The sequence below is a fragment of the Marmota monax genome, unplaced genomic scaffold, assembly GCF_021218885.2.
Source record: "Marmota monax isolate L192 unplaced genomic scaffold, Marmota_monax_Labrador192_F-V1.1 WCK01_AAM20220418_F8-fsc00009, whole genome shotgun sequence".
Classification (NCBI taxonomy): Eukaryota; Metazoa; Chordata; class Mammalia; order Rodentia; family Sciuridae; genus Marmota; species Marmota monax.
The window spans coordinates 26477172-26502683 of NW_026694710.1; the positions used below are offsets into that span (position 1 = coordinate 26477172).

At 58.9% G+C, this 25512-nt stretch overlaps 2 protein-coding genes across 3 annotated transcripts; both read right to left on the reverse strand.

Moving 5' to 3' along the window:
* Window positions 1-1616: 1616 nt before the first annotated feature.
* Window positions 1617-5997, reverse strand: Hmx1 (H6 family homeobox 1). The gene is made up of 2 exons (XM_046423828.2): window positions 5493-5997; window positions 1617-2839 (listed from the first exon to the last, which is right to left on the reverse strand). Exons 1-2 carry the CDS (start codon window positions 5881-5883, stop codon window positions 2187-2189), a joined length of 1044 nt encoding a protein of 347 aa, XP_046279784.1. The 5' UTR covers window positions 5884-5997; the 3' UTR covers window positions 1617-2186.
* A 2384-nt stretch (window positions 5998-8381) lies between these two features.
* Window positions 8382-25192, reverse strand: LOC124078750 (uncharacterized). 2 transcript variants are annotated; one of them, XM_058572444.1, is made up of 3 exons: window positions 25035-25192; window positions 10559-10951; window positions 8382-9074 (listed from the first exon to the last, which is right to left on the reverse strand). In XM_058572444.1, the coding sequence occupies exons 2-3, from the start codon at window positions 10811-10813 to the stop codon at window positions 8451-8453; spliced, it is 879 nt and encodes a 292-aa protein (XP_058428427.1). In that variant the 5' UTR covers window positions 10814-10951; window positions 25035-25192; the 3' UTR covers window positions 8382-8450. The 2 variants fall into 2 exon arrangements, 1 of the variants encoding a protein (XP_058428427.1); XR_006847035.2 differs by lacking the exon at window positions 8382-9074 and adding an exon at window positions 9291-10344.
* Between the last annotated feature and the right edge of the window lie 320 nt (window positions 25193-25512).

Consider the following 25512-nt stretch of genomic DNA (forward strand, 5'->3'; position numbering starts at 1 on the left):
CTCAGGAGCTCCCTGAGGTCACCGTGGGACCTCAGGACCTCACACCCGAGAGACAGTGAATGAAATGGCTGCAAGGCAGCGATATCCCTTCATCTAGCTTTAGATGTCCCATTCTAAAAGGCACAGGAGATGTCTCAGTGGTCTGAGATTCCCAGAGACCTTGGCTGGAGAACAGCAAGGATCCACAACGGGCTGCTGGCCCCGGTGCTTGGAGGGTAAGGGGCAGAGACATGCATTGGCCATGGCCTGCTGTGGGGAACTGCTGGACTCAGGGCATGGCTGCCAGCAGCTGTGCAGGTCCATGGAGGACTGGCAGAGATGTGCCCATGACTGGATGAGACCAGAACAAGAACGAGAGAGACCAAAGCCAGGGACACCAAGCCTAAAGAGGGCACAGCGGGGAAGGGGGAGGGAGGAGAGATGGGTCTGACATTTGCCTGTGGATATCCCTCTACCCTCTATGGCCATGGACCAGGATTAAGGCTTTTGAAAGTAAAATCATTTCACTGAAGTGTACCATCAATCTTCCGCCCCACCAAAGCCCAGGGAAAACAGTTTTTGTTTCGTTTTCTTTTTCCCATTTTGTGGCACTGAAGATTGGACCCAGGGCCCCACCGTTTAATGCTAGGCAAACAGGTGCTCCCCACGGTTAAGGGCAGTTCCCACACTGCGAGGGTTCCCAGACTCCAGGCCTGGAGGGACTGAGAAGTGGGGGGGGGGGCTGAAGGTGTGGGCGCAAGGCCAGGGCCCCCCCGCAGCGCCAGCTCCCAAGGCTCCTGGGCCTCAGAGCTCTGGGAGCCAACTCTTTGCACTAGGCTGGGGCAGGGACACATGCACATAGATGGACTGTGCCCTTCCTGTGGCTCCTTCTCTTAGGCCTTCTGGTGCCACCTCCAGCACCCCAGACCCACAGTATGGTCCCCAGTTGCTGCTCACCTCAGCTATGGAGGGGCTGCTCCAAAGTGAGGCAGAGAGGGATGCCAGTTTTCTAGGGGGCCCTGTCCAGCAAAGAAGTGACCCTCTCAAGCCCTGAGTGACTTGCTGCTTTGGGCTCAATCACATCGAATGAAGGGTCCCTTGTCCATACATGGCAGAGCCTCCGCCTTCACCCCAAAGCAAGCTGCCTTGGGTTGATGGAGAAGGGCAACCCCAGCAACACAGACCATCAGAACAGCTTTTGTTAAGAGCCCGTAACTGGGCCCTGAGCCCCTGTGCTGGAGGCTGCAGAGAAGGAGACCCCAGCAGGAGTGGGCGCCCTCACCTCACCCTCAGGGAGTGCGAATGTTTTGTTTGGGCCCAAAGAAAAATTCAACAGGACTCAGAACCCCAAGTGCCCGGGGGAGGAAAGCGGAGGCTGCAAGCCTCCTTCCTGCCTCCCCTGCCTCCTGGGAACCACACTGCTTTCCCTGCTCCCCCTTCCTGGGCCACCAAGGCTATCACCCCCGAGGCAGAGCTGGGACTTAGGGAACAAATCCCACTGCCATCATCTCCTGCCCACTTCACCAGGCCCAGGCTCCCAGTTCCCTGGTCAGTGTGGGAAAGTAGGGAGAGAGGGCCTCCACAGAGCCTGCTACCAGAGGAGGGCCCTGCCCGGGGATCACAAAGCAGTGAAACCATCCAGAAAACGTCCCTTTTTATTCCATACGCAATAAGTAAATTGATTAAAAAAAAAATCTTCACCAGGAAAACAGAGGCTGCAGCCCAGGAGAGAAGACCCAGCCGGCCTGTCTTCTAGGAAACGAGGGTCAGTTCCTGCAAGGGGAGTCCTTGCTGCCCGGGGACTGCCCTCTGGGTCCTGCTTTGTCCCAGGAAAGCACATTTTGCATTGGGGCAGTGTGCGTGGGGACAGTCACCTCGCAGCCCCTGGGACAGCCTGCTGGAAGTTTGCTGTTGCTGCTGCTGCGGGCCCTAAAGGCAGGAGCCCCGCTTTGCCAGGCCTGGCCCCGGCCTGCGGCTGATTGTCTTCCTATGGCCCCTCTCCGCAGCTGCTTGGGGAGCGGCCCTGGTACATTCTGGAGGGGCTCCGAACAGCAGCTGGGGCCCGACACTGAGGTACAGAGGCGGCCCTAGGAGGCCACCCGCCCCGATCGAACCGCGCCCTGCACCCACCGCCACCTTCACTGCGGGTCCACAGGGGTCTGCAGCAACCTGGGGAGGATGCTGGCCAGCGGCGGGCTCACAGAGGCTCACACCAGGCCCGGCATCTGCGCCCGCAGAAAGGGCACGGAGGCAGCGGTGGGGAAGGCGGCCAGCGGGTAGGCCAGGGCTCCGGAGAAGCCGAGCAGCGGCGGGGGCGGCGCGGGCGCCGGGGGAGCCAGCGGGAAGGGCAGCGCAGCCGGGGGACCGGCGCCGGCCGAGGCCGAGGGGCTTTCGTGGTAGAGCACCGGCACGCGGACCAGGCGCTGCGCGCCGGGCGGGGACAGGCTGGCGGCCTCCAGCTCGGCGGCCAGCTGCCGCTTCCACTTGTTGCGACGGTTCTGGAACCAGATCTTGACCTGGGTCTCGGTGAGCTGCAGCGAGGCGGCGAGGCCGGCGCGCTCCGCGCTGCTCAGGTAGCGCTTCAGGTCGAAGGTGGACTCCAGCTGGAAGACCTGGCTGCGCGAGAAGACCGTGCGCGTCTTCTTCTTGCGACCCCCGACGCCGCCGCCGCGCGCCTCCGCGGTCGCCGAGGGGGCCGGGGCCTCTGCCAGCTCCGCGGCCTCCTCCCCGCCAGCCACCGGGCCCTGCGCCGCCAGCTCCTCTGCCTCCCGCGGCACCGCTCCCGGCCCGGGGCCCCGCGGCCAGACGCCCTCTGCGCGCCCCATCTCCTCGCCCGTCTCCGGTGAGTCCCGGTCACTGGCTGCAGGGGAGAGAGGTGCATAATGTTTTGTTCCGGGCGGCCTCCACCTTGAGGTCATCCACCACCTCAAGCTGGAAAACATGGCACATTAGGGCCCTGGCATCCAGAACTGGAGGTTCGGGGTGGGAATAAGGAGGGAGGCAGAAGAGGAGGAGGTGGACCTGAAAAGCCAAGATCTGTGGCAAACCAACACCGTGTGCGACATTCTCACTCAGAAATGCACACCCACGCCCAGAGGACAGAGAAAGAAGGGAAGGGAGAGAAAAGAAAATGCAAAGGCACAAAAGGCAGGGGAGCCCTCTGGCTACTGCCCCTGGCTGCACTGCCTGCCCTGGGGAAAGGCACAAAAGACCCACAGGAACCCCTGGGACCAGAGGAAGTACGTCCTTCCCAGAAAGAGGAAAACAAGCACAGAGCCACCCTTGCACACCCGCCAGGCCCGCAGAGCCGCCTCCGAGCACAGGAATAAAGGCCTGCAGTGACCCTCACAGTGCACTCAGGAGCAGATGCACAACGCTGTCTGCCTGCCTGCGCGCATGGAAACATCTGCCAGAAGAAGGCAGCCAATCCTCAAAAGTAAAATGCAGCTAAGTGATATAGGCATCCCCCCCAATACTTTGGACCCCTGACCCAGATGCCCACAGAAGCATGCCTTGTCCAGCCACCATCCCGCTCAAAGGGAGCACCAGGAAACCAGCAGTCCCACCCAGAACCAAACACCTTCTGTGCTGGAGGTTCAGCCTGCAGGTTTGGGGTACGGTACAAAACCCACAGGGACTACTGAGTCCATGCTCTGAAGAGGGCAGCGCCGCACACTGCAGGGACCAGCCTGCCCCTCACTGAAGCCTCCACACCAAAGGGCAGGTCCTGGTTGACTGATCGGAGGTTGAGGTGGAGTTTGGCTGGCCCTTGAAGTCAAGGACTCAGGTGGACAAGGGGTGTGCCCCAGTGTGAGCTCTCGGCATGCCTGTGTGAACAGTGCAGACCTCAGTGGGCTGGTGTGATGGCTTGGCATGGTGTTCTTCCAGCCCTGCAGATCTCGCTTCTGCCCCTACCCAACCCCCACAACATGTTTCATCTTGGTGCCCACGGAGAAATCAGGTTGCAGTTGTTCCGATCACTAGATCTGGGCCATCCCTACCTCCCCACAACACCCAGCCCTCCAGATGAACAGAGGTACACACATTCCCACAGGCATCAAGCAGGCTTGCCTGTTCTGGGGTGAAACTGGGACCCTAACCCGCATTGCACGAAATAAGGAGCTATCAGAAGAAGCCGCCTCTGTGGGGATTGCTGCTTGGGCTGCAGGTGAGGATAGGCCCAGGGCAGGGGGAGGACAAATATTACCCTGCAAGATCCTTTTCAGAATCGCCCCCAGAGGGGCACTAAATTGAATTACCAGATTTCAAGCAAACCACCGAAGCACTGCTCAAATTTACATTAAGAGGGTGGGGTGTCTGGGTATTTTGGGCTCTGAGATGTGGGTCTTTTTGCAAGGGGGTCACTCCCAAACCAAGAAGGGGATTATTCAAACAGGGAGAGGGGCTGCTTACTCCCCCAGAACACACAGGCATGCACACAGATACCAAATGGATTCCAGAGCCCTGAGCCTGGAAAACAGTTTGGAAGAGGGGCTGGCAAAGTGGGGCTGGGGGTTAAACGGCTTTCTTGATCCTTCTTCCAGGGCTCTCCCTCCAAAGGGTAGGTTCATAGGGGTGGCAGCAACCCTGGCAGAGGGGGCAGAACTCAAGATTCAGAATGCCAGGCACGAGTGGGTTCTGGCGCTGAGAAACCCCTGCCCTGTCTCTGAGGTCTCACCAGGAAACAAAGGCTGGCGGGGGAGGCAGAGACGATGCAGGAGGGTTGGACTAGGGGCTTCAGAGCAGCCCCCCCCCACCCCCGCTTGCCTGGCACAGCTCTGGGACCCAGGAGGGCCCTGGGAGAGGACTAGGCCCTGCCCCCGTCTCCATCTAAAGCTGGCACTAAGGAAACGGGACTCTGGGAGACACTGCTACTATGGTAGAAGCTCCCTCCATTCAGCCCACCCCACAGAGTGGAGGAAAAGAGGAATGTGGGGCGAAAGAGGGGGAGAGGCCCCGGCAACACGGCACCTTCTGCTCAGCGCCCCCGTTATTTTTTCAGGGATCCAACTTTGCTGGCCCTCCCTCTGTCCTCCCTCCATTGGCTCACTTTCCTCTCACGGGTGGACACATATACAATACACACACATGTGTCGATGCTATAGATTTTTTGGCGGTCCCCCATTTTCCTCTTACCACATTCCTCCTTCTTCCTCCATCCTTCCGTTTTCTTTTCTCCCACCCCTCTCTCCCTTCTCCTCTCTTTCCCTGTGTGATTTCACTCTCTCTCTCCTCCAGCAGTCTGTAGTTCCGGATAGGGGACCCCTCTCGTCAGCTCCCTGCCTCCTTAGACCAGGCCATGGGTGCAGCTCCATCTCTGACCCCTGCTCAGGAAGAGAGCTTCCAAACTCGCCCAGCAAGGGGCTCCGTGGGACCCCACACCACCCAGACTTTATTACAAATAAGGGAGGGGGGAGCACAAAGGGCGGCAACCAGCCCGAAGTCTCCAAACGAATGCGGAGGGGAAGCCAAGCCCCACCGCCTGGTCCATCCCTCCGGGCGCCCTCACTCACTGTCGGGACTGAGGCCGCCTCCGTAGCCGTGTGCCCGTGGGTACCAGCGCGTCGCACCTCCGCAACCGAGAGTGAAGGGCGGCCCGGGCCCGGGGGGCGGCCGGGGACCGAGGCCCAGCGCACCCGGTCCGAGCAGCGCCCGGGCGCGCGCCTCCCCGCCAGGCCCGGTGCCCGCTCGCAGCTGTCGCCGCCTCTGCAGCCGTCGCCGCCGCGCCTGCTCGGCGTCCTCATCCTCCGCGTCGTCGTCGTCCTCTTCCTCCTCCTCGCGGCTGCCGTCGCCCTGGGCAGCGCGTCCCGCGCCCTTGGCCTCGGCAGCCAGTAGGTTTTCAATGAGAAAGGAGGAGGTGCGGGCTGGCGTGGCGCGCCCGGGCTCCGTCAGCTCGTCCGGCATCACGGCCACGGGCCCGTCGGGTTCTGCTGGACTCCTTGGGGTCCCCGGTGCCCGGGGCGCGGCCAGTCCCCGCTGGGGATGGTGGCACGCGGCTCCCAGGCGCACGCGCGGGCCGGGCCTGGAGCCGCTGCCCGGAGCGCTGGCGTCGGGCCCCGCGGGGCAGGCGGCGGCCTCGGCGCTGGGCTGGGCTGGGCTGGGCTGGGCGGGAGCGGGTGCGCGCCGACAGCCGCCGGGGAGGCCGCCTCGCTCGCCTTTCACGTCGCCGCTCTGGTCGCCGCCGGGGCCGGCCTAACCGGGGGCGGGGAGGGGGGAGGGGCCGGGGGCGGGGCGGCGCGCGCCGGGCGGGCGGCCAACTCAGCCCCAAGGACGCCGCGGCGGCCCCGAGCGTGGCCACTGGCGTAGACGCCGCTCCGACCCTGAGCGCAGGCGGCGGCGTGGCTAAGGCGAGCGGCCCGGGGCACGGGTGGGGGTCGCGCCTGTCGGGCCCAGTGTGACGCATTCCAGCGGTCCGCGCCACCCCCCCCGAGGGCGGGGCCTCGGATGGACCACTGCCCATTGGATGCCAGGCCCCGATGAAGACAGATTGACCAATCACCGTCCGGCAAGATCCGTAATTACCCCGCCGCGGGAGAGCAGTGGACCCAGCGAATCCATGTGTGTGCGTGTGTGCGCGCGCGCGTGTATGTCATGTGTGCATGTGTGCGTCTGTATGTATGTGAGCGTGTGCGGGGCAGTGTGAAGACACCAAGTCTTCTAAGAAACCACAGAAGATGGGCTGCAATCTTTCATGTATTTTTTAAGACCCTGCAAGTCGTTTAAACAAGGGAGCTTTGCCAAAGCAGGGCTACAAAAATGCATCCATGTTAATATTTACATTTTATGAAATACGCTTTCTTTGCGAATTGTAGTACGCTAGAACTCTCCATTCCGGGCTCCGTCTCAGTGTGTAAGGAAATGCAACCGTACAGGGCACTTCCCGCGATCCTCCCCGTGGGAGCGGGTCCCCACTGCACTGGCACAGGCGCCGCCAACTCCCCGAGGCCTTGGCCTTGGAAGGGGTGGGATCTTCCGGCCCAGTCACGTCCCCACCCCTCGCCAGAGGTCTTGGCTGCAAGTCCCTTTTTGAACCTCCGTTTCTCTGCCTGTAAGAGTTGGAGAGCCCCCTCCCATTTCAGGAGCTAGGCGACAGAAGAGCTGGTAACCAACCTTCTGATACACTTCATCTGCTAGCAGGTGACTGCGAAGTCACTGATCACAACATGGGCGCGCTCAGTTGTAGCCGAGAGATGCATCCAGCCTCCCGCAACCTGTATCCAAAACAGGAACGTCCCCGCTCGCTTAATTTTCCAAACCATCGTGAAGTGAGCATCACCCCATTTTCCGGAGGGAAATACTGACGCGAGAAGAGACTCCCCCAGTTGACACTCTAGGCCTAGAGCTCGCCCTGCATGGATGTCCGAGTCCAGCCTGGCAACAGAGCTGCAGAATAGGATGCTGGGCGGGTCCAGAGGCCCAGAAAGTGGGACCCTGTGGGCTGGGCCTGCAGCGGTGGCAGACAAAGCACAGTTCTCCTGGGTGCACCTCTTGGGCGCACCTTCTGGCGGCAGTGGTAAAGGACTTCTGGTGCCCAGTGGCTGCACAACCTAGGGCGGGAGGTGGACTCCTCTGCAGCAGATGTTCAACCTCTCTTCTTCCCCAAGTGGGGCAAAAAGAATCATATCAGGGACTGGGTGGGTTGCGACAGCCATTTTGATGGGTTCCTACCCCCATTTCATAGTTGAGAACCCGAAGTTCTCAAAGTTGGGTGGCTTACCAAAGAGCTGAGGTCTCCTAAGTCCTGATCCCTGGGGTGTCCAGGGTCAGAGACACGAAGGACTGCAGGTGCCCCAGCCACAGGGGCTGAGCCCAGGGAATAAAGGGTCACCCAAATTCGTTTGGAGGAGGAGGAGCACACAAGCTCTGGGCAAACGTCGTCTACTCTGAGGAGTTTGGACAAACGGGGCGACTGAAGCCAGAGAGTGTCCCCGAGTAACGGGGCGACGGCTGCAGGAAGGGCGCGATTTGGATAATCACCGATATATGCAGGTTGCCAGGTCCACCTCCAGCGGCGCCTCCTCACGTTTCCTCTCCGTCCAACCGCAAACCTGCAAGGACTGAGCCCTGGTTTCCCCTTCTTGGAGCACCTTCAGGATGCGGGCGTGTCCTCCTCAAGCCCCCTCTGAGGGGGCTTCCTCAGAGCCTGGATTCAAAGTCCCTCTTCTCCGGGACTTGTGGCCCTAGATCAGGAACCTGAAAACCTGCGTCCAGGGCCGCCGGCATTGCGAGGCGTGGGAGTGGAGGCTGCGAGGCGCCAGGCGCCCACCACTGTCCTCCTACGCTTCTGGAGGGCGCGTGTGAGAGAGGCGCCTGCAGGGCGGGCGTGCGGGGCTGCGGTGCCAGGCGATGTGCGCGGTGAGCCTGGAGAGTGCTCCCGGCCACTGGCGTTGGCCCTTGGTGACTGGTGGCGAAAGTGCAACCCGACCCCTACGGGGGACACCCGGCGGCAGCTGACGCACCCCAGCTCTAGACTATCCACTCTGGCAGCCCTCGTGGTTCACGAAGACGGTTAAGGCGAAGCCTAGGGACACAGCGCTGGAACTGGCGAGCAGGCAGGAGGCAGTTAGGGACGCCCGAGCTGGCCCAACGGGTGCCGGTGCCGGATGCTGGTCCTGGGCTCCTGGGGCCAAGTGGGCATTCCTGCGTCCCGGTGAGGGGAGGGTTCGGGGTTGGACTGTGGGGCAGAGGCGGTGAACCCCGGAATCGCTGCCTTCCGGGCTTCGTGCGTTTGGATGTGGCAGGTCGGGGTGTCCAGTGGTTCTCAGCTCAGCGACAGTCGGGACGAGCTTCCAGAGACACTCTGTGAAGTTGCCTCTCTCATCTGGGACCTCTGGCTTTCCCAGGGCCAGGACCCAAGGTTCCCCTGCCCAGTAGGTACTAGACAGAATTCGTGGATTGGGGAACTGCCCCAGCTCCAAAACCCGGCCACTTCCTGTATGTCCATCTGTGAAAGGTCGCCCCCACTCCCCCAGGCCACAACCATCCTTCCTCACGGACAGTGGCCACCATGTCTGTCGCTTCTCAGTCCTCTTCTGCCCTTCCTGGCATCTCTGCTGTGCTGTCCCTTGGGAGCGCCTTAAGCTCTCCAGCAGACCCTGCAGGAAACCCAGAGTCCTCTCTGTTGGAGAGCTCTGCCTTCAGCAGGGTCCTCCTCACCATTGTAACCCAGTGCCCAGTTCAGGGGCTCCTAGCCAAGATGCCCCATAAATCTGAGTAATGGGTCGTGGGAATGATCCCAAGCACACAGATCTGAATCCCAAACTACAGGCGGCCACAACTCGTTTTTTGTTTTTTTTTAATGAACTTTTTTTCGGAACAATTTTACAATTTAGATTTTATTTTTGTTTCTTTCATCCTTCATCCCAATCTTGTTTCTCTTTACCTCATTCCCTGCTGTCCCAAGTGCCTGCTTTTATGTATTAATTTACAAAAACAATACAACATTATATGCTTCTACTTCTCATTAAAAAATCTAGTTGACCCCCTAGTGGGGATTCCAGGACCCCCCTTCCCGTATCATACCAAACTGTGAGGATTCTCAAGTCCCTGATATACAATAGAGCTGTATTTGTATCAGACCTATGCAAATCTCTGTGTAGTTTAAGTCATAGCTAAAGCCTTGTGATACCAGATACAATGTAAAAAGCTGTTGTACTTTATTTGGGAATCATGACAAGAAGACAGTCTACCTGTTCAGTGCAGGTTTTCATATATATGTGTATATACATATGAATCTATTTTGCAGTGTTGGGAATCAAGCCCATCTTTTGAATATTTTCTGATCTGTGATTGGTGGAATCTAAGGGTGCCGAACCTGCTGTGTATGTGTGCGTTGTACCTGTGTTGATAGATCTATGTTGATCCTTGCAGGAACACCGTGCCCCCAGGTGCTAGGGATGGAACCCAGGGACTCAGGAATGCTGGGCAAGTGCTTTGCTACTGAACTGCATCCCCAACCCTTTCTATTTATTTATTTATTTATTTTAAGACAGGTCTTCACTAAGTTGCCCAGGCTAGCCTTGAACTTGTGATCCTTGCTCCAGCCTCAGAGTAGTGGGTTACGGCACCGTCTCCTCTGTTCCTTTTTGTAACTGCTATGTACTAATCCAGAATTCACATGCTGCTGTTCCCTTACTACAGCTGCGTACACAATCCCCCAAACAGCAAAACAGCCGTTTGTGAGAGTGCTCGGAGCCCCTCTGGATCATGATGGCTCATCTCCAGTTCATGAAGTCTGGGCCCCAGTTGGGAATCTCGAAGTGTGTGGTAGCACATGGGGCTCATCTACAGCACAGCTGCTCCTTTATCTGGGGCTGGTGCTGCTGTGAGAGACCCCTTCAGGGGCCTCTCCATGGGACTGGGTTCCTGGGAAAAGAGAGGACAGAGACAGGGGAGCGGGCGGAATCTAGCCTGGGAATGCAATCCTTACTCCACCACACTCTACTGATTAGGGCTGTCACAGCTCCCACCCACGTCCAAGGGGAGGGGACAGAGACCCCCTGCTCCAGTAGGAAGAAGGCTGAAGTCACCTTTGTCGGACCATATGAGAAATGCTTTGTGGTCCCTCAGGAAAACATACCTGCTGAGTCAATGCTGCTTCCCTCTGGGGGAGCCCAGGTTGTTTCTGCTCCACTCTTGGGGACACACTGGAATGAGCAGACCTTTCCATCTTCTTGATGGGCTGGGAGACTTTCTGGAGGTGATGCCTGAGGGTGGAGATCCTAGGTGCCGGTCTAGGCAGAGGCAACCTCCCTGAGCACTTCAGAATTGTTCTCCAGAATTTTTCTTCACAATAGCTGGGCCTGTTTCCATTTCCTCCCATGTTCCCCAGCATCGGCTCTTCTGACTGTCACACGTGTGACACGGTGATGCAGAAAAAGGGAATCCTGGGTGTTTGAGGTGATTCTCTGCTCGCTGACAGGGTGAAGGAGCTGCAGGGCCGAGGGCAATTGAGGAGCTGAGGATCAGGTTCCTGTGGGACCACAAGCCACGGTAAAGAGTAGGTTCTGAATCTGCAAAGCAGGGGGAGCCACTGAAGCTTGTTGAGCTAGGGAAGTGACAAGATCAAAGCTGGGTTTTCGGCAGAGTCATGGAAAGTCACAGAATCTGCAGGGTGGATAGGAAGCCAGGACATCCAAAATGAGGTGCTTAGCTCTGGTCCAGAGTTAGCCGTGCAGCCAGCACAGAGCCACAGCCGGGATCAGGAAACAGCAGGCTGGTGCGCTGGCTGCACAGGGAGAAGGCGGAGGCACCAACCATGGCCCTGCAGCCATCCCAGGCAGCCTCCCCTACTACCCTGGCCCAGGCCCTGGCAGCAGCCAGTGGGTGGTTCTTGTGGACTCGCCATAGCCTCTTCCTTAGGTTACAACCAGCACAAACTGCACTTGGCAGTCTGGCCACCAGAGCTCCTGTCCTCCCTTGGGCCCTGAAACCTCAGTGTCCTCAGCTGTGCAGTGGGAAGGAGGCTGAGGGGACACCATGCTGTGGACAGGTCTTTGGTATATATTAAAAGCATCTGCCTTGAAAAAGACCAAATGTTTGAAAATTACTTTGGCTGCCTTTTGAGGGTCTAACCACTTCCCTCCTTGTGAAAGTCTCCCTTAAAACTGGAAAAAGGAGATCATTTTCATAATGTGTTAAGTGGGCTTCCCGGAGTTCACTGGGCCGCCCGGAGGCTGTCGGGAGGAGGGGAGGGAGGAGGAGGGAGGGGGAGGGAGAAGAGGAGCGAGGGGGAGGGAGGAGGAGGGAGGGGGAGGGAGAAGAGGAGCGAGGGGGAGGGAGGAGGAGGGGGTTGGGCTAGAAGAGGGGAAGAGGAGGGACGCGAGGGGGGGAGAAGGGAGGGAAAGGCCGGGAGGAGATGGGGGAGGGACCCGGGAGCCGGTGACTGGGGGAGGAGGGGCAGGACAGGGGCCTGGGGAAAGGACCGAGAGCCACGCGCCCTGGTCCTCGCGTGCCCGGCCCCGCAGCTCTCTGGACGAGGCGGCCCGGCCCTCCCGCCCCAGCTCCTCGATGTCCGAGCGGAGCAGCGGGGCTGCAGGGGCTGTGGCGCGTCCTCGAGGCCCTCCGGGCGCAGCTGCGTGTGCGCATCCCGCGACCAGGTCCCGCAGGCCCGGACTCTTCCCTGCCAGCGCGGGGGAAGGAAGGGCCTCCCCATTAAATCTACCCAAACGAGGACGCGCGAAGCCGCCTCGGGAGCGGAGGCAGGGACCTTGGGCTGCGCCACGGCCCCCCGGGGGCCCTCCCCAAGCCCTGCGCTCTGCCGAGAGGCGACAGGCTGGGCTCTCGCTGTGCTCGCCCTGCCCCAGGCTTGGTGGCTGTTACCAGGTCCCTGCTTGGGACAGGCGCTCACCTGATCGGTGAACGTTGCTCAGCAAACGTGGACCTTACCAGGGACGGTCTGCAGGTCGGTCTTTCCCAACAGTTTATTTTGAAAACTTTAAAACTTAAAAAGTATCCTCCGGGTACTGGAGGGATCTTAAAAAAGAGTGGGGATGCGGCTGGGGTGGAGCGCCCCTGGATTCAACCCCTAACACCACAGAAAGTAAGTAAGTAACAAAAAGTTGGAAGAATGGGCCCGGGAACAGCCACACTCCCTACCTGGATCCTCCCTCCATCAGCAAGTTGCTGCCCTTGCTTAGGGCACCTGCCTGCCCACTGTCCAGTGTTTGGGTGTCCTCTCCTCAACACAGTTGACAGTCCAGGGCAGGCTCAGGAGAGGCTGGTAGATGTGACTTTGAGGACACCCTTCTCAGGGGGCAATTCTGTTGGAAACCTGGCTGTCCCGCTGGTTTGGCAGTTTTTCTTGGAGACGAGATGTTGTCATAAAAAGGTAGAAATGAGTAAATTTGGGTCCCAGCCCTGTCAGCAACCAGAGTTAGACTCCAAACATGACTTCCTTCTCTGGAAATGGACATAGGAAGGCTTGTTGGGCTGGTGGCTGTGGTGTCCCCAGCTAGAGAGACTCTTCCTGTTCTGAGGAAAGCATTCCTTGAATGAAGGGATGCTCTTTTGACAATTTTAAAGTGTGCTACAAAGCCTGGCTCTTGGCTTCCTCCTGGAACCTCTGGCTCTGCCTTCCAAGCCCAGGGACCCTGATCCGGTGTTCCACACGCCTCCTCCTCCCCCCCCCCCATGAAGATTTTCACAGTTTCGGACATTTTAAGACTGGGTGCGGGACGTATGGTTTTAATGTGAAGAGCACCTCGAGGTGGGAGCGGGTTCGGATTCCACAATGGAGCACAGATTTGTTTTCCGAACCACTGGGGACCTTCAGACCAGCTCAGGCTGCCTGTGACCCTGATTGCCGCAGTCCGGCTGCAGCAAAATAATCGGGGGGTGACGAACGACTTGTGTACGTTGATACAGCAGGAGTGGAAGCCGTTTATTGCAGGACAGGAGCAGTATTTATACATTCCACAAGCTTATCTAATTAGCATAAACTAGATACAGCAGTCAACCAATCGGGAATCTCCACACTTAATGGCTCGGTTTTTTGTTACTTCTCAAACCACTCCCTCTGGCATTTTGCCAGGCACCATCCAGACTTGTTTACAGACTCTAACACCTGATTGGAAGTGACATGGGGTTGGAGAAAAGAGACTGGAACAAAGGGCTGGTGACCATGCTGCAGGGAGCCTTTCCTGAGGTCCAGAGGAAGATTCTAGAAACTGAAGCTGGCCAGCCCAGGAGCCCCGTTAGCCTGGACAGCTCCCCCAGCCCTCTCGGGCTTGCAGTGCATGAAGGGCATGTTTGTGGGGCTCCTGCTCAGGTCCCCGAAGCCTGCTGGGCACAGGTGTCTGGGGAATTCTCTAGGCTTAGTTGTCCTTTTGGTGGGTTGGGAGGGGCTGGCCAGGGCCAGGTGGGGGTGGGAACAAGAGACGCAAGAATATGTCTCTCCCCTTCCATGGAATTAGCAGCCACTTCCAGCCCTGGCTGCAGGCAGCCTTGTACGGGGGGCTTCTGGTGAATGCTCACACAACCCCCAAGGATCCAGAGCACCTAGTAATACCACTGGGCACCCGCTGTGGCAGGGTCTGTAATTCTGAAAACTGAAACACCCTTCAAGCACACAAGGAGGGAGGGGACTGGACACATATGGAGTGATCCATCTCCATGTGGTCACAACCTGGACCCAGGATGCAGAATGCAGAGCCCTTGATACGGGGCTGCCCCAAGGACTGAGGATCTGTGGGAAAACAGGCACCAAGGGCCAGGATTGAGTTAAGGGGTCATTTGTAAACAGGCATATCCATGAATGTAGGTGCACATCTAGATGGACTCTTAACGGTTGTTGGTGTGTATGTCTCTTGTGGGTGTAATCCCCTGCTCAAATGCACATTTTCAAGTCCTAACCCCAGGGCCTCTGAATGTGGCCTTATTTGGAGGTGGGTTTCTTGCTGATGTAACTAGTAAGGGTGAGACCACACTGAGCAGGGTGTCCCATAGAAAAACTAGACACAGATGCATAGAGAGGGAGAAGTCCTGGGGAGGTTGTCCCCCAGAGAGCTTGTGTGGTAGGCAACATAGCAGTGTTCAAAGGTGAGAAGGTTGGCTCATGGATGCTGGAACCTCAGCAGTCGATTAATCCATTGGATGGATTAATAATTTGAATGTATCACTGGTGGCAACTGTAGACAGGTGGGGTGTGGCTAGAGGAAGTAGGTCACTGGGGACGTGCCCTGGGGATTGCAGCTGGTCCCTGGTTCCCTTTCTCCCTCTTCCTGGCTGCCATGAGCCCAGCTGCTCTCCTCCACCAGACCTTTAAGCCATGATGTTCTGCCTCATCTTGGGCCCAGAGCAGTGGACTCCGCCAAACGTGGACTGAACCTCTGCTTCTGAAACCATGGATCTAAAATAAGCATTGCCTTCTCCAAGTTATTTTGGTCAGGCATATGGGTCACAGCAACAAAAAACTGATATACGGGACAGGCCAAGGAAGCCCCAGGCTGGAGAGCGCCCTGGAGCACACCTTCCCTGAGAACTGCTGGCGCCCAGCCAGGCCACTCTTTGATCTGGGGCTCTTGACCTCCAGAAGAGTGGGAGAAAGCTTGCTTCTGTCCTGAAGCCTCCTCAGGAGTAGCACGGTGTCTCAGCAGCCCCAGACACTAGCACAGTGTGGTGGATGTGGGTGACTCTCCAGGAGCCGACTGGGTGCCAGGGCCCAGGGTAGGAGGATCTGCCACCGTCTACTGGGCCTGGGCTTGTGGACTTCAAGTTTTGTACCAGGTGCAAGAAAAAATGAAATGGAAAATTTCAAAGTCACCAAAGCAATTCCTGGGAGATCACGGAAGGAGTCTGGTCCTTAAGAGAAGTGACAGTCTCAGAGGGCACACTGAGGCCATCTCTCTGTGCTCACAGAGTGGTGGGGTAGCGGGGCCAAGGGTTCTCCTGGGCTCAAGTGTGCACAGGAGGGAGGGTTGGGCAGGTGGCCAGTGCTGAGGGGTGGGCAGGCCAGGAGCCACCTAAGAAGTCAGAACCCCAGCAGACGCCCAGATGTAGGACCAACCAAGTTGGCTATATTGGCTTGTGTACCCCGCCCCCCCAGGCCACCATGAGCTGACCTCTCACCTCCTGGAGGTGGCAATCAGGCCTTTCCTGGGCAGCAGCCAGCTCACCCTTGGCAGTTGCCATTTGACCATACCAAGCCTCAGTTCCCACATTCAACAGAAGAATTCATGGGTTCCCAGATCAGCCAGGACCATGGTGCCATCAGAGGGTGCCTGCCAACCAAGCCCTGCCGTGCTGACCACTTGGAAATGCATCTGAATACATATTACACACATATATATATAAGATATAAATTGCACCCACTCAACACGAGAAGAGACCAGTGCATGTGGATTCAGAGCCAGGTTAGTGCTGGCCATCTGGAACCTGCCACTTGAGCCCCCCCCCCCGAGACCCGCTGACATTCTGGGATGGGCCCTCCCTGGCCTCTCAGCAGACACTGCCTGGGCACCCACGTGCCCTCATGCCCCCATGTCCACACACTCCTACACACAGAGATCCTGCCACAGCCTTACACCATGTGCCCACCCACACTGGCACCACAGCCCCATGGGTGCACAAATACCTACGCACATACCCACCCCTCCCTTCCCACCCACCCCACACCAGACACTATCCACACCTGCTCAGGCCCATGACACCCACCTAGCCTCACTCCCCTCACATGACGTACCACCCCACATCCACATGGCCTCCCTACAGAGGGACTCTGCCCACCCTACCCACAAGTCCCCAAGGGGGTCATGTGCCTTTTGTCATCTGCCCATCAGAACCCTGCTATCATGTGCCCTCAAAGCCCCACGCTGCCAACCCGGGCATCTCCACACGCTGCCCTTTCCCACGCTCATCAGATCCTGTGCAGACCTGCCCAGACCCAAACACAGCACGCTGTGCCCACGGCCTCACCCACAGGGCCACAGGAGCTCTGCTCTCCGGCTCAGCCCCAGACCCCTCGGTGGCTGCATCGATTTGTGGGGAAAGGATGCGCCACATGTTTCCATTTTTGTGCATGAACAAGGAAGCTCATCACTGTTTGCTGAAGAGCTGGTACTTGTGTTCTATGGAGAGAGCCTGTGTGGGGCTGCTGGGGGGGGGGGGCGGATGGCTAAGGGAGCCTGCCAGGGTCAAGCCTACTGCTGCTGCTTCTCCCCCCCTTTCTCCTCCCCACCCCTGCCTTGACCTCCTCTTCCTCTTCTCCTTTGCTTCATTGTGCTTCTCCCAACAGCCCACTGTCTGCCTCAGCCACTGCAGGCCCACAAGGCTGTCACCATGGAGCACAGCTGTGCCTTGGCCCCCAGTCTGAGCTCACCGCTGCCTCCTGCCTCCCAGCTCGACTCCACCTCCACCTCCACCTCTGTGTGGCCATCCTTCCTGTCCCAGCAGATCTCCCTGCTCCACTTAGGAGTACACCATGGTTGCACTTAGGGCCACCAGGATATCTCAAAGTCCTTGACAACCACACTGCACCTTTTTCTGTATAAAGTGACCAGGACCTGATATCTCTGGGGCCACTGCCATGGTTACAATGATTGTCTCTCTAAAACCCCCGTTGAAACAGTCATCCCCAATGCAACAGTAAGAAGAGGCAGGGCCTCTAGATGACCCAGGGCTCAGCTGGCAGGGATGGGATTAGTGCCCTATAACAGGGCTCTGGGGGGCATTTCTGGCCCCTCTGGCCCTTCTTTCAGGTGAGGGTTCAGCAACAGGGCACCATCTTGGAAGCAGACCAGCCCTTACCAGACACAGAACCTGCCAGCACCGGACTCCCAGCCTCCAGACTATGAGAAGTAAATTTCTACCACTTAGAACCACCCAGTCTAAGGTGTATCCTGGACAAACAGACATGCTCAGCTCCAGGTGCTGGCCGGCCTCCCGCAGTGTCGGGGCCCACGGCCTGCACTCTGGTGGAGCCACCAGCCATTATCTCTGTGGGCCTGGGCAGACCACCCCAGTGACTGTAGGAAGCAGGATTTTGAGCCACAACTAGAATGCTAGCTTTCCTGGCAAATTAGTTCAAAAGGAGGGTCCAGAATAATGGCCCCGTGCAGAGCCCTCCTGCACGTCACCCTCCGGGGAAGCACTGCCTCACAGTCACGGCCAGGGTGCCCTGGCACAGCTGGACGTCTCCCACAAGCTCCACAGTAGGCTCAGGGGAGGGGAGGACTGAACTTCAATCAGTATTCCTGTAGCCTGGGGACCTGCTCCCAGCCCTGTTGGGGGATCCAGGGCATGGGAAGGGGGGGACACATTGTCCTTTCTTCTGCCCACTTCTCAGGCTGCCCAGAGATTCCCTGGAGCTCAGCTGCAGGCCCTGGCAGGGAGAGGAGAGGAGGGACCCTTAGCAGCTGGATAGCTGAGCACACTGGTACCATCAACCCAGCACCCTCACACCTGACTCCACAGAAAACCCCAAACCTGCAACACCAGAGAGGGCAGGCATTCCTTTGTGAATGCTGTGTCTGAGCAGGGGTGTGGTCTTGCTCTCAAGGCTGCCTGCACAGCTCAGGCAGAGGCCTCTCTGCATCTAGAGCCCTGTACACAGGCATGACTCCTGTGCTGGCCAACAGCTGGTCTCTGACTGCACTCGGTGCCAGCGCCTGTGGGGTCATGCATCAGGATGTATTAGGGTGCGTGTGGAATGAGCGGGTTTCATTTCACAGCTTGGCCTACTCTGAGCACCCCAAAGTGGGTGACGAGGCCAGGGTTGGCGAGGAGCGGCAACCTGCTCTCTCTTCTGGAAATGAAGGTGAGCACACAGGATGCAGTTTGCAAGGGGGTCTGATTCTCAGTGCGGCGCTGGAGGGACACCCAGCATGGAGACTGAGACGGAGACAGATGCAGCTTTGAAATAACTCTTGAGCCAGGTGCAGGAGTCCACACACTTATAATCCCAGCAGCTCGGGAGGCTGAGGCAGGAGGACTGAGAGTTCAAAGCCAGCCTCAGCAACACGAGGCACTAAGGAACTCAGTGAGACCCTGTCCCTAAATAAAATTCAAAATAGGGCTGGGGATGTGGCTCAGTGGTTGAATGTCCCTGAGTTCAATCCCTGGTACCATAGAATAAAATAACTCTTGAGCCTGGCATGGTGGCACACACCTATAATCCCAGTTACTTAAGAGGTTGAGGCAGGATGATCGCAAGTTCAAGGCCAGCTTGGGAAACTTATCAAGACCTTGTTTTGAAATAAAAATTTAAGAAGGGCTGAGGCTATAGCTCAGTAGCAGAGTCCTTGCCTAGCATGCATGAGGCCCTGGGTTCAACTCCCAGCACAAAATAACAAAACAAAAGCCCTTTGAATAAATGGGTCCACAAATAGGGTCCACATCACCCTGCCTTACATTGTTGGAGCCAAGAGAGGACGTGCTAACACAAAACAGCTTCTTGAACCTTGACCAGCTGGGCCTGAACTGTCCTGGCCAACTGTCTGCTGATGCTCTAGCTTTCTGGAACCCTCTGGCTGCCTTGGCACAGTGGAAGCATGCAGCTCAGACAAATGTACTCAGAAGGTCTTTAAAAACCAAAGCCAGAGGGGGACTGAAGCAGCGGCCTGTCCCAAGGGCGCCACCTTCAGGAAGTTAGTGGAACGGACTTGATAACTGGATCCCGCCTGGGTCCCGCAGAGACGTGGAAATGCCCTCTTCAGACTCCTCTGCACCGCCAGCCCCACCCCTTCCAGGACACACAGGAATGGAAAAACAGAGTCTCTGGGGCCTTCCATGGGGCAGAACTGAAGTGAGGCTCAGAAATGTCTCCTCCTCCTTCCCAGGTGCTCATGAGACTGTCTCCTGGGGAATTCCATACACGTACAGGAGCCCTGGATCCCGGGACAGGGAACCTGATCCTTCTGGTGGGCAGCTGCTCCACCTGGGCTTCCATCCCCACCGACGCGGGGCCTGGTGTACCCTCATCCTCAGCTCAGGCCTGGAGAGGCACATTCGCTTCATTTAGTCACTCAATCAGGGGAGGCCCAGGAGTCCAGCTGGGAAGACAGGCTGGAGGTGTTCAGTCTTCATAATCCAACTGCAAAGAAATGGTGGCTCCAGGGAGAAGCAGGAGGGGAGGGGACCTGACCCGGTGTCTCCTGGGGGCTCATGCTTCCTGATGCTGTATCGTGCGGAAGAGGCCTCCCGATCTCCATGAGCCGAGGTAGACCCATCAGAGTACGCTACCATTGCTGCCTGGGGCTGGCACTCAAGTCCAGTGGCCACAAGAATCCCTCAGCCAGGAGGCTTGACTTGCCCCATTTCTTGGCCAGCAATTAGTACCAAATGCCAGCAGGAGGCAAACCTGATCACCTTGCGGTGACATGTTAGCCAGAAATTAGCTCAGTTTTCCATTTAATCCTTTTCTTGAAACAAGAAACCAGCAGAGGTTAGCTGACTAACCCTATTCACCAGGAACACCAGCCTCCAGAACCCAGAGTCTGCGTCAGGGTAGGGGTGCTACTTGATTGCAAGGGCAGTTGGCCAGGCTGAGCTAGAGGAGTGCAGGGGTCACTCAAACTTCAGCCCAACAGCGTCCCTCTACTGCCAGAGGGAGACACTGTGGTCAGTGAGGGGGAAGGGAAGGTGGCCAGCACCCGATGGGCAGCCAGGGATGAAGAACTCCTGCTTGGGACAACACCTCCAGGGTCCACAGAGACAGCAGTGCTGTGAGAGTGTGATTTCAAGACGGGGAAGGCGCTCAGATTTGGGACCTGCAGCACTACCCCCAGCCTGATGCCCTGTGGAAGGGGATGGAGACTCTTTCTCTGCTCCATTCCAGTGGGGCAGGAACCCCCAGGGTCAGGCCTTCAGGAGTGTGCCAGGAGAGCCCTTCCTGCTTCACAGTCATCCAGTGCAGGGCCACTGCCACGCCTGCCCCAAACCATCATGTCCCCAACTGAGGGTCTCTGAAAGCAACATGGCCCTGCCTCCTGCCTGCACGTGGGTTTGTCCTTAAAAATAGACACAGATGCTTCAGGTCTACCAACAGCCACCTGCTGCAGGTGGATCCTGCTCCAGGGTCTCTGGTCTTTCAATGCCACACCCAAGCTCTGGAAGCCTGTGGCTTATTAACCCCTTAGTTTTCTCAATGAAAAAAAAGAGAGAACATAATAACAGGGACCAGGGTGATGCCCAGAGCATGCCAGTCCTTGGCAGAGGGGGGTGCCAGCCGGGGTTTGGATCCACCACACCCCCAGCACAGCACACTGGGGTCTGACCCCCTGCTGGGCACCTCCACCCCTGCTGCTCATCCCAACTGGAGGCTCCAGGTGTGGGAGGCCGGCTGCTCCTTCAGAATCCCAGAGGGAGGGAGGGATGACAGCTGGGGACTCTGAATGCTCCCCACACAGGAGAGGCACCTGGCCTTCACCAGTCCCAGGAACCCAAAGCGCCAGGCCAAGTGCACTGCAGGACAGCCAGCACCCCTGCCCCCTGCCATCATACCAGGACCCCTTCCCACGCCGTGTCCTGGCCAGGCTGACACTGAATAGTCAAAGCCAGACGTCGTTGCCAGCAAGCAGATGGGACTGAGTCAGGGGTGGGGACAGTCAGCTCCCATATTCCCAGCACAGGTCTTTTTGCCCCGCGCAGTGGAGCCTCAGGTACTGACAGCCCACGCATGGCACAGCCCAGAGAGCAGGTGGGGCCTCCCAGGCTGCAAACTGGCCTCCCCTGCTGTGCGGTGGGATCTGCGCCTTGAGGAGGGGTCCTGGCAGGTTCCAGAGTGGAGCTCGGGTACTGCCCTTCCCCGCCGGGGTTTTCATTCCCCAGTGCAGGAGAGGCGCGCGCAGCAGACGGGTGGGAACAGGAAGGAAGGAACCAACACTCCAAGCCAGCAGGGACTGCGTCCCACTCCCTTAGGCTAGCAGCACCTCTCCCCAGAGCCCACACTCCATCCCACCCTGGTGGGACTACCTGCATTCCCTCAGGCTTCTACGAATCTTCCTGCTTCTGCCTTCCCAGTATCTCGGGACCCCTCGCTTCTCAGGCGGATACTTCCCATTGCCCCAGGGTGCCCAGGACTCTATTCAGAGCACAGGGGATCAGGAAGGTAGGTGGCAGCCCCAACCCAGGAGGACCCAGAGCCTCTAGCATCCTTGGGCTCCGCTGCCCTTGAATCCTGTTGGGTTGGGTCTGGTAGGTGGGGCCCCCACACCCACTGCTGCTTCCCTTCAGTCTGGTTGACTGAGGGCTTTTGCTGCACACCAGGCAGACGAGTATGCAGATGTTACACAGAAAAACAAAACCTCACTGAGTCCAGGTCTAACTCAGAGACTGGTGCCAATCCCCCACCCCCACTCCCACCCCCATCCTACCCTAACCCCATGCTGTGTCAGGAAGAGGCGGCACCCCAGCTGCAACTACTGCCCACTGAGTACCCTAAGAGGAGTTCTAGCCAACTCTAACCAAGGCTCCGCCTTCCTGCTAGGTCTCTACAAGTGCACAGATGGGAGAGGCAGGACCACCAAGGACCCCCCCCCCAGGTGCTATGCTGGCCTCATTTTATTAGGGAAGGCCAGAGGGACAACCACACAGAACAGCCCACAGGGTGGGGAACTGGGAGTGGGAGGACTGTCTCTACTTAGGAGACTCAAACTGTCTTCATTTAAAGAGGCTGGAGTGCTGGGACACAGTGCTGACCTGCACCTAATTACCTGCTGCGGTGACCCCCAACAGGGAGCAAATCTGACAGCTGTCCCAGCAGGGGCAGAACCCTGCAGGTGCTCTCCGCAGGCTCCACTCTCCCAGATGTGGCTGCCCTACTGTGCTCCCTGGAGAGTGGAGAAGGCTGCACCCTGCAGAGCTGGGAGGTCCTGTGCCCCTCATGCCCCTCACTGTGTCCAGGCAGCAGGGGCTTGCTCAGCCTTACTTGGGCAACTCTGGGTAAATCCTTCCCCCAGGTGGGGCTCAGTCTCCCCACGTCAAGTTGTCTCCTGGATTAGGCAGCTTAAATGGTTGCTGGCACTTGCTGCTCATCCCCCAGTGCAACGCACCTCCTTCCATTGTGTTCAGCTGATCTATGCCTTAGTCTCCTCTTCTGAAGAATGGGCACAATAATGATCCCTCCCACTCAGGACCAACTTACCCTGCCTACACCAACCTCAGTGAGCCTGTGGTCAACTGCAGGGCAGGAACATGCTCAGGTGCAGGCTCAGACTTGCTGGCATCTCAGAAACCTTCCAATCAGGTGGGGAGTGTGGGGGGAGCAGCCTCAGGAGGACCCCCACTCTGCTGGAGGGCTTGCACTCCCTGGGCCAGTCCAGGTCTGAGTTCATCTCCTGACCCCTGGCACCCACAAGGACCTGCTCCTTTGCCACTGCTGGGGTGGCAGTGCCCACTGTCTGCTGTCTTTCCAACCCCATGTCCTCTGGATACTGTCTACGCTCACATCAGAACTGACTGATGCCCATTCTCTTCAAGTCGCAGTGTTACTCGGATCCAATTCAAGCATGGCCTCTTCTGAGACCCCTCTGCAAACACAGATCACTGATGTGTTTATTGCCTGCCTCACCCCACATCCCAACATCCCAAGTGACTCACTGGGACCTAAAATGCCCACAGCACTTAGCAGATGCTCACTACAGGTTGGCTGACTGAAGGGAGGTATCCAGGCTGGCAAATGCACTTTGTAAGGCAGAGCCGACCTTGATGGGTGTGTGCCCAGGCCAGACTGGGGGAGCCAAGAAATCCCTGCCCTGCTTTGCAAGAGAAAAGACGGCGAGGTGGGTGGAGGAAGGGTGGTGGGAGGGGACCCTCAACACCATTCTGAGCTCTGTCCTGCCCTCTTCTCTCTGCTCAGGGTCCTTCTCCCAGCTCCCCATTTGGGCGCAGTGGGCGGCTTCCTCCCACTGCAGCTGTTCCCGCAGCGCTGGCCTGGGGGGGGGGGTGGTGAGCGAACCGCAGACCCGTCGCAAAGCTGCCAGTTGGGGTGTTTGCTTTGGTCTGGGGCTTCGACAGGCTCCAAGGGCACCTGCACTGTGGGCCACTTGCCGCTCAGGTGGCCCTCTTAGACCCTTTTACCCCGGCGGAGACTGAGGCTCTGAGGATGTGCCAGAGGCTCGGATACACGGCAAGGGTCGCCTACGGAAGGCGGCGGCGGGGAGAGCTCCAGGCCCCGAGTGCGCGCAGCGCCCAGGGGCAGACGGAGCAGGCCCGCCCCGCTCCCGCCGCGGAGTCTCGAGGACCGCGGAGGAGGAACGCGCGGACCTCTGCACGCCCAGAGCTTTCCCGGCGGAAAACCCTACGCCTCTTCCTCTGCGCGTCCGTCGGTCCCCCCGGCTCACAGCGCTGCCTTCCCCGGTTTTATTCTGTTTTGTTGGTTTCTTGGAGCTTGGGTTTGTTCTCCCCAGCAGAGGACACTTATGGCCGCGCCTTCCCTCCCCTTCCTGGAATAGGTGAGCCACCGGGCTCCAGGAAACGCCTCCCCCCCATCCCTGTAGCAGAGCGCTAGCTAGTGGCGCCGGGCGACTGCTGACCCGGCGCACCTGCGAGGACACAGGCACCAACAGCGCGAGAGGTGCGGGCACGAGCCGCGACGGGAAGCGTCTGAGCGCCCAGCGCTTGGGTCGGGGCCACCTGCTCAGGAATGAGGGCCTGTCGGCAGGAAACCCGCACTCCATCCCACCCCGCGGCTGGTCCCAGACCAGAAAGAGCAGGCGCCAGCGGGAGCCAGCAGACTGGGTGCAGAGTCCAGAGCTATGATGCGGATCAGGAGTTTAGAAGGGCACCACATGGGGAGTCTCGCAAACCGAGCGGCTCTCCGCCTGTCCCCTGGCCCCAGCGCCCGTGCTCCCTTCTTATCGCAGTTTTGTCCAGAGGCTACCGGCCTCGAGGTCCCCGCAGCTGCCGTGGACCCGCTTCCCTCCAGTTCCTGACCCCGGTTCTTAAGAACCAGTCACAACCAAGGGGCTGGGTATGCCTTTGAGGCCCTTCCTGAGCAAGAACCTGAAACTTCCTGTCCCTAGAATGAGTGTCCCCTTTCCTGGGCTCCCCTCCAGTCCTCCGCCCCCCACCCCCACCCCCACCCCCTGCCCGGGACCTCCCTGAGTTCCCTGCATCAGAGCCTCAGCCGCCCAAGTGACGAACCAGGGCTTCGGGTGCAGGCCTGTGCTCCTGCCTGTCCCCCGGGACTCAGGCAGACTACCGTCCTTAAAATGGCCCTCGACGCCTTCCTGCCCATCACAACCTAGAACCCCTGAGTGGCAAAGGCGACCGAGGCGAGTCTGGGAAGGCTGCCTCCGCATTGGGGTCGGGAACCCAGCCTTGGGCGCAGATCTACCCACATGGCCTGGACGCCACCTCGCTGAGCCTGCGCTCCCCCGGGACATGGTCAGGGAGGGCACCGTGCCTGTTGTTTATCCAAAGGGTACCGGCACGGCCTTGACCCTGGGCGCCGGGCCAGGGCTGCTGCTCCTCCCCACCCGTTTGAGTTCCCTGAGCGAAGCTGCCAGCTGCCCGCGGCTGCGCGGATGCCGAGGGCTGGGGTCCGCACGGGACTATGGGCCCTCGCCCCCGGGGCCTCCCAGGCTCTGCTCTGCATCCGCCGCCAACGCCCGCCTTACCGCGGCCTGCCCAGGCCCTGCGCTCCTGCTTCCCCGCGCTTCTCTTGGGTCCTCCTCATCGCTGGGCCTCGCGGCCGGGGGGAGGCCCACCCGAGCCTCCCGACGGCGCTTCTGCTCGGGAGGATTATCTCCCCTCCCCCGCCAGGCCCCGGCGGGGGCACCGGCTCGCCCCAAAGCCCGAGGCCCCGCCCCTCCAGCGCCGACTGCTTGCTTAACCTTCTCGCCAGGCGGTGACCCTGAGCCCTGCAGGCGCTGTCAAGGGGGTCGGATGCGGCCGAGGGGCGACTCAGGGGTCAGGTGACTGGTGACTGCAGGAGACCCTCCTCCCTGTTCCCCATCCTGTGCGGCTTAGGAGACTTAGAAGTTTAACCAGACTTGGGCCTGATTAAACCTGGGGGGATGAGCGACCTTCAGCAGTGTCCTTGACTCTGTGGGCTTTGACATCTGGAGACTGAGCCCCCCTCCTCTGTCCTCCCAC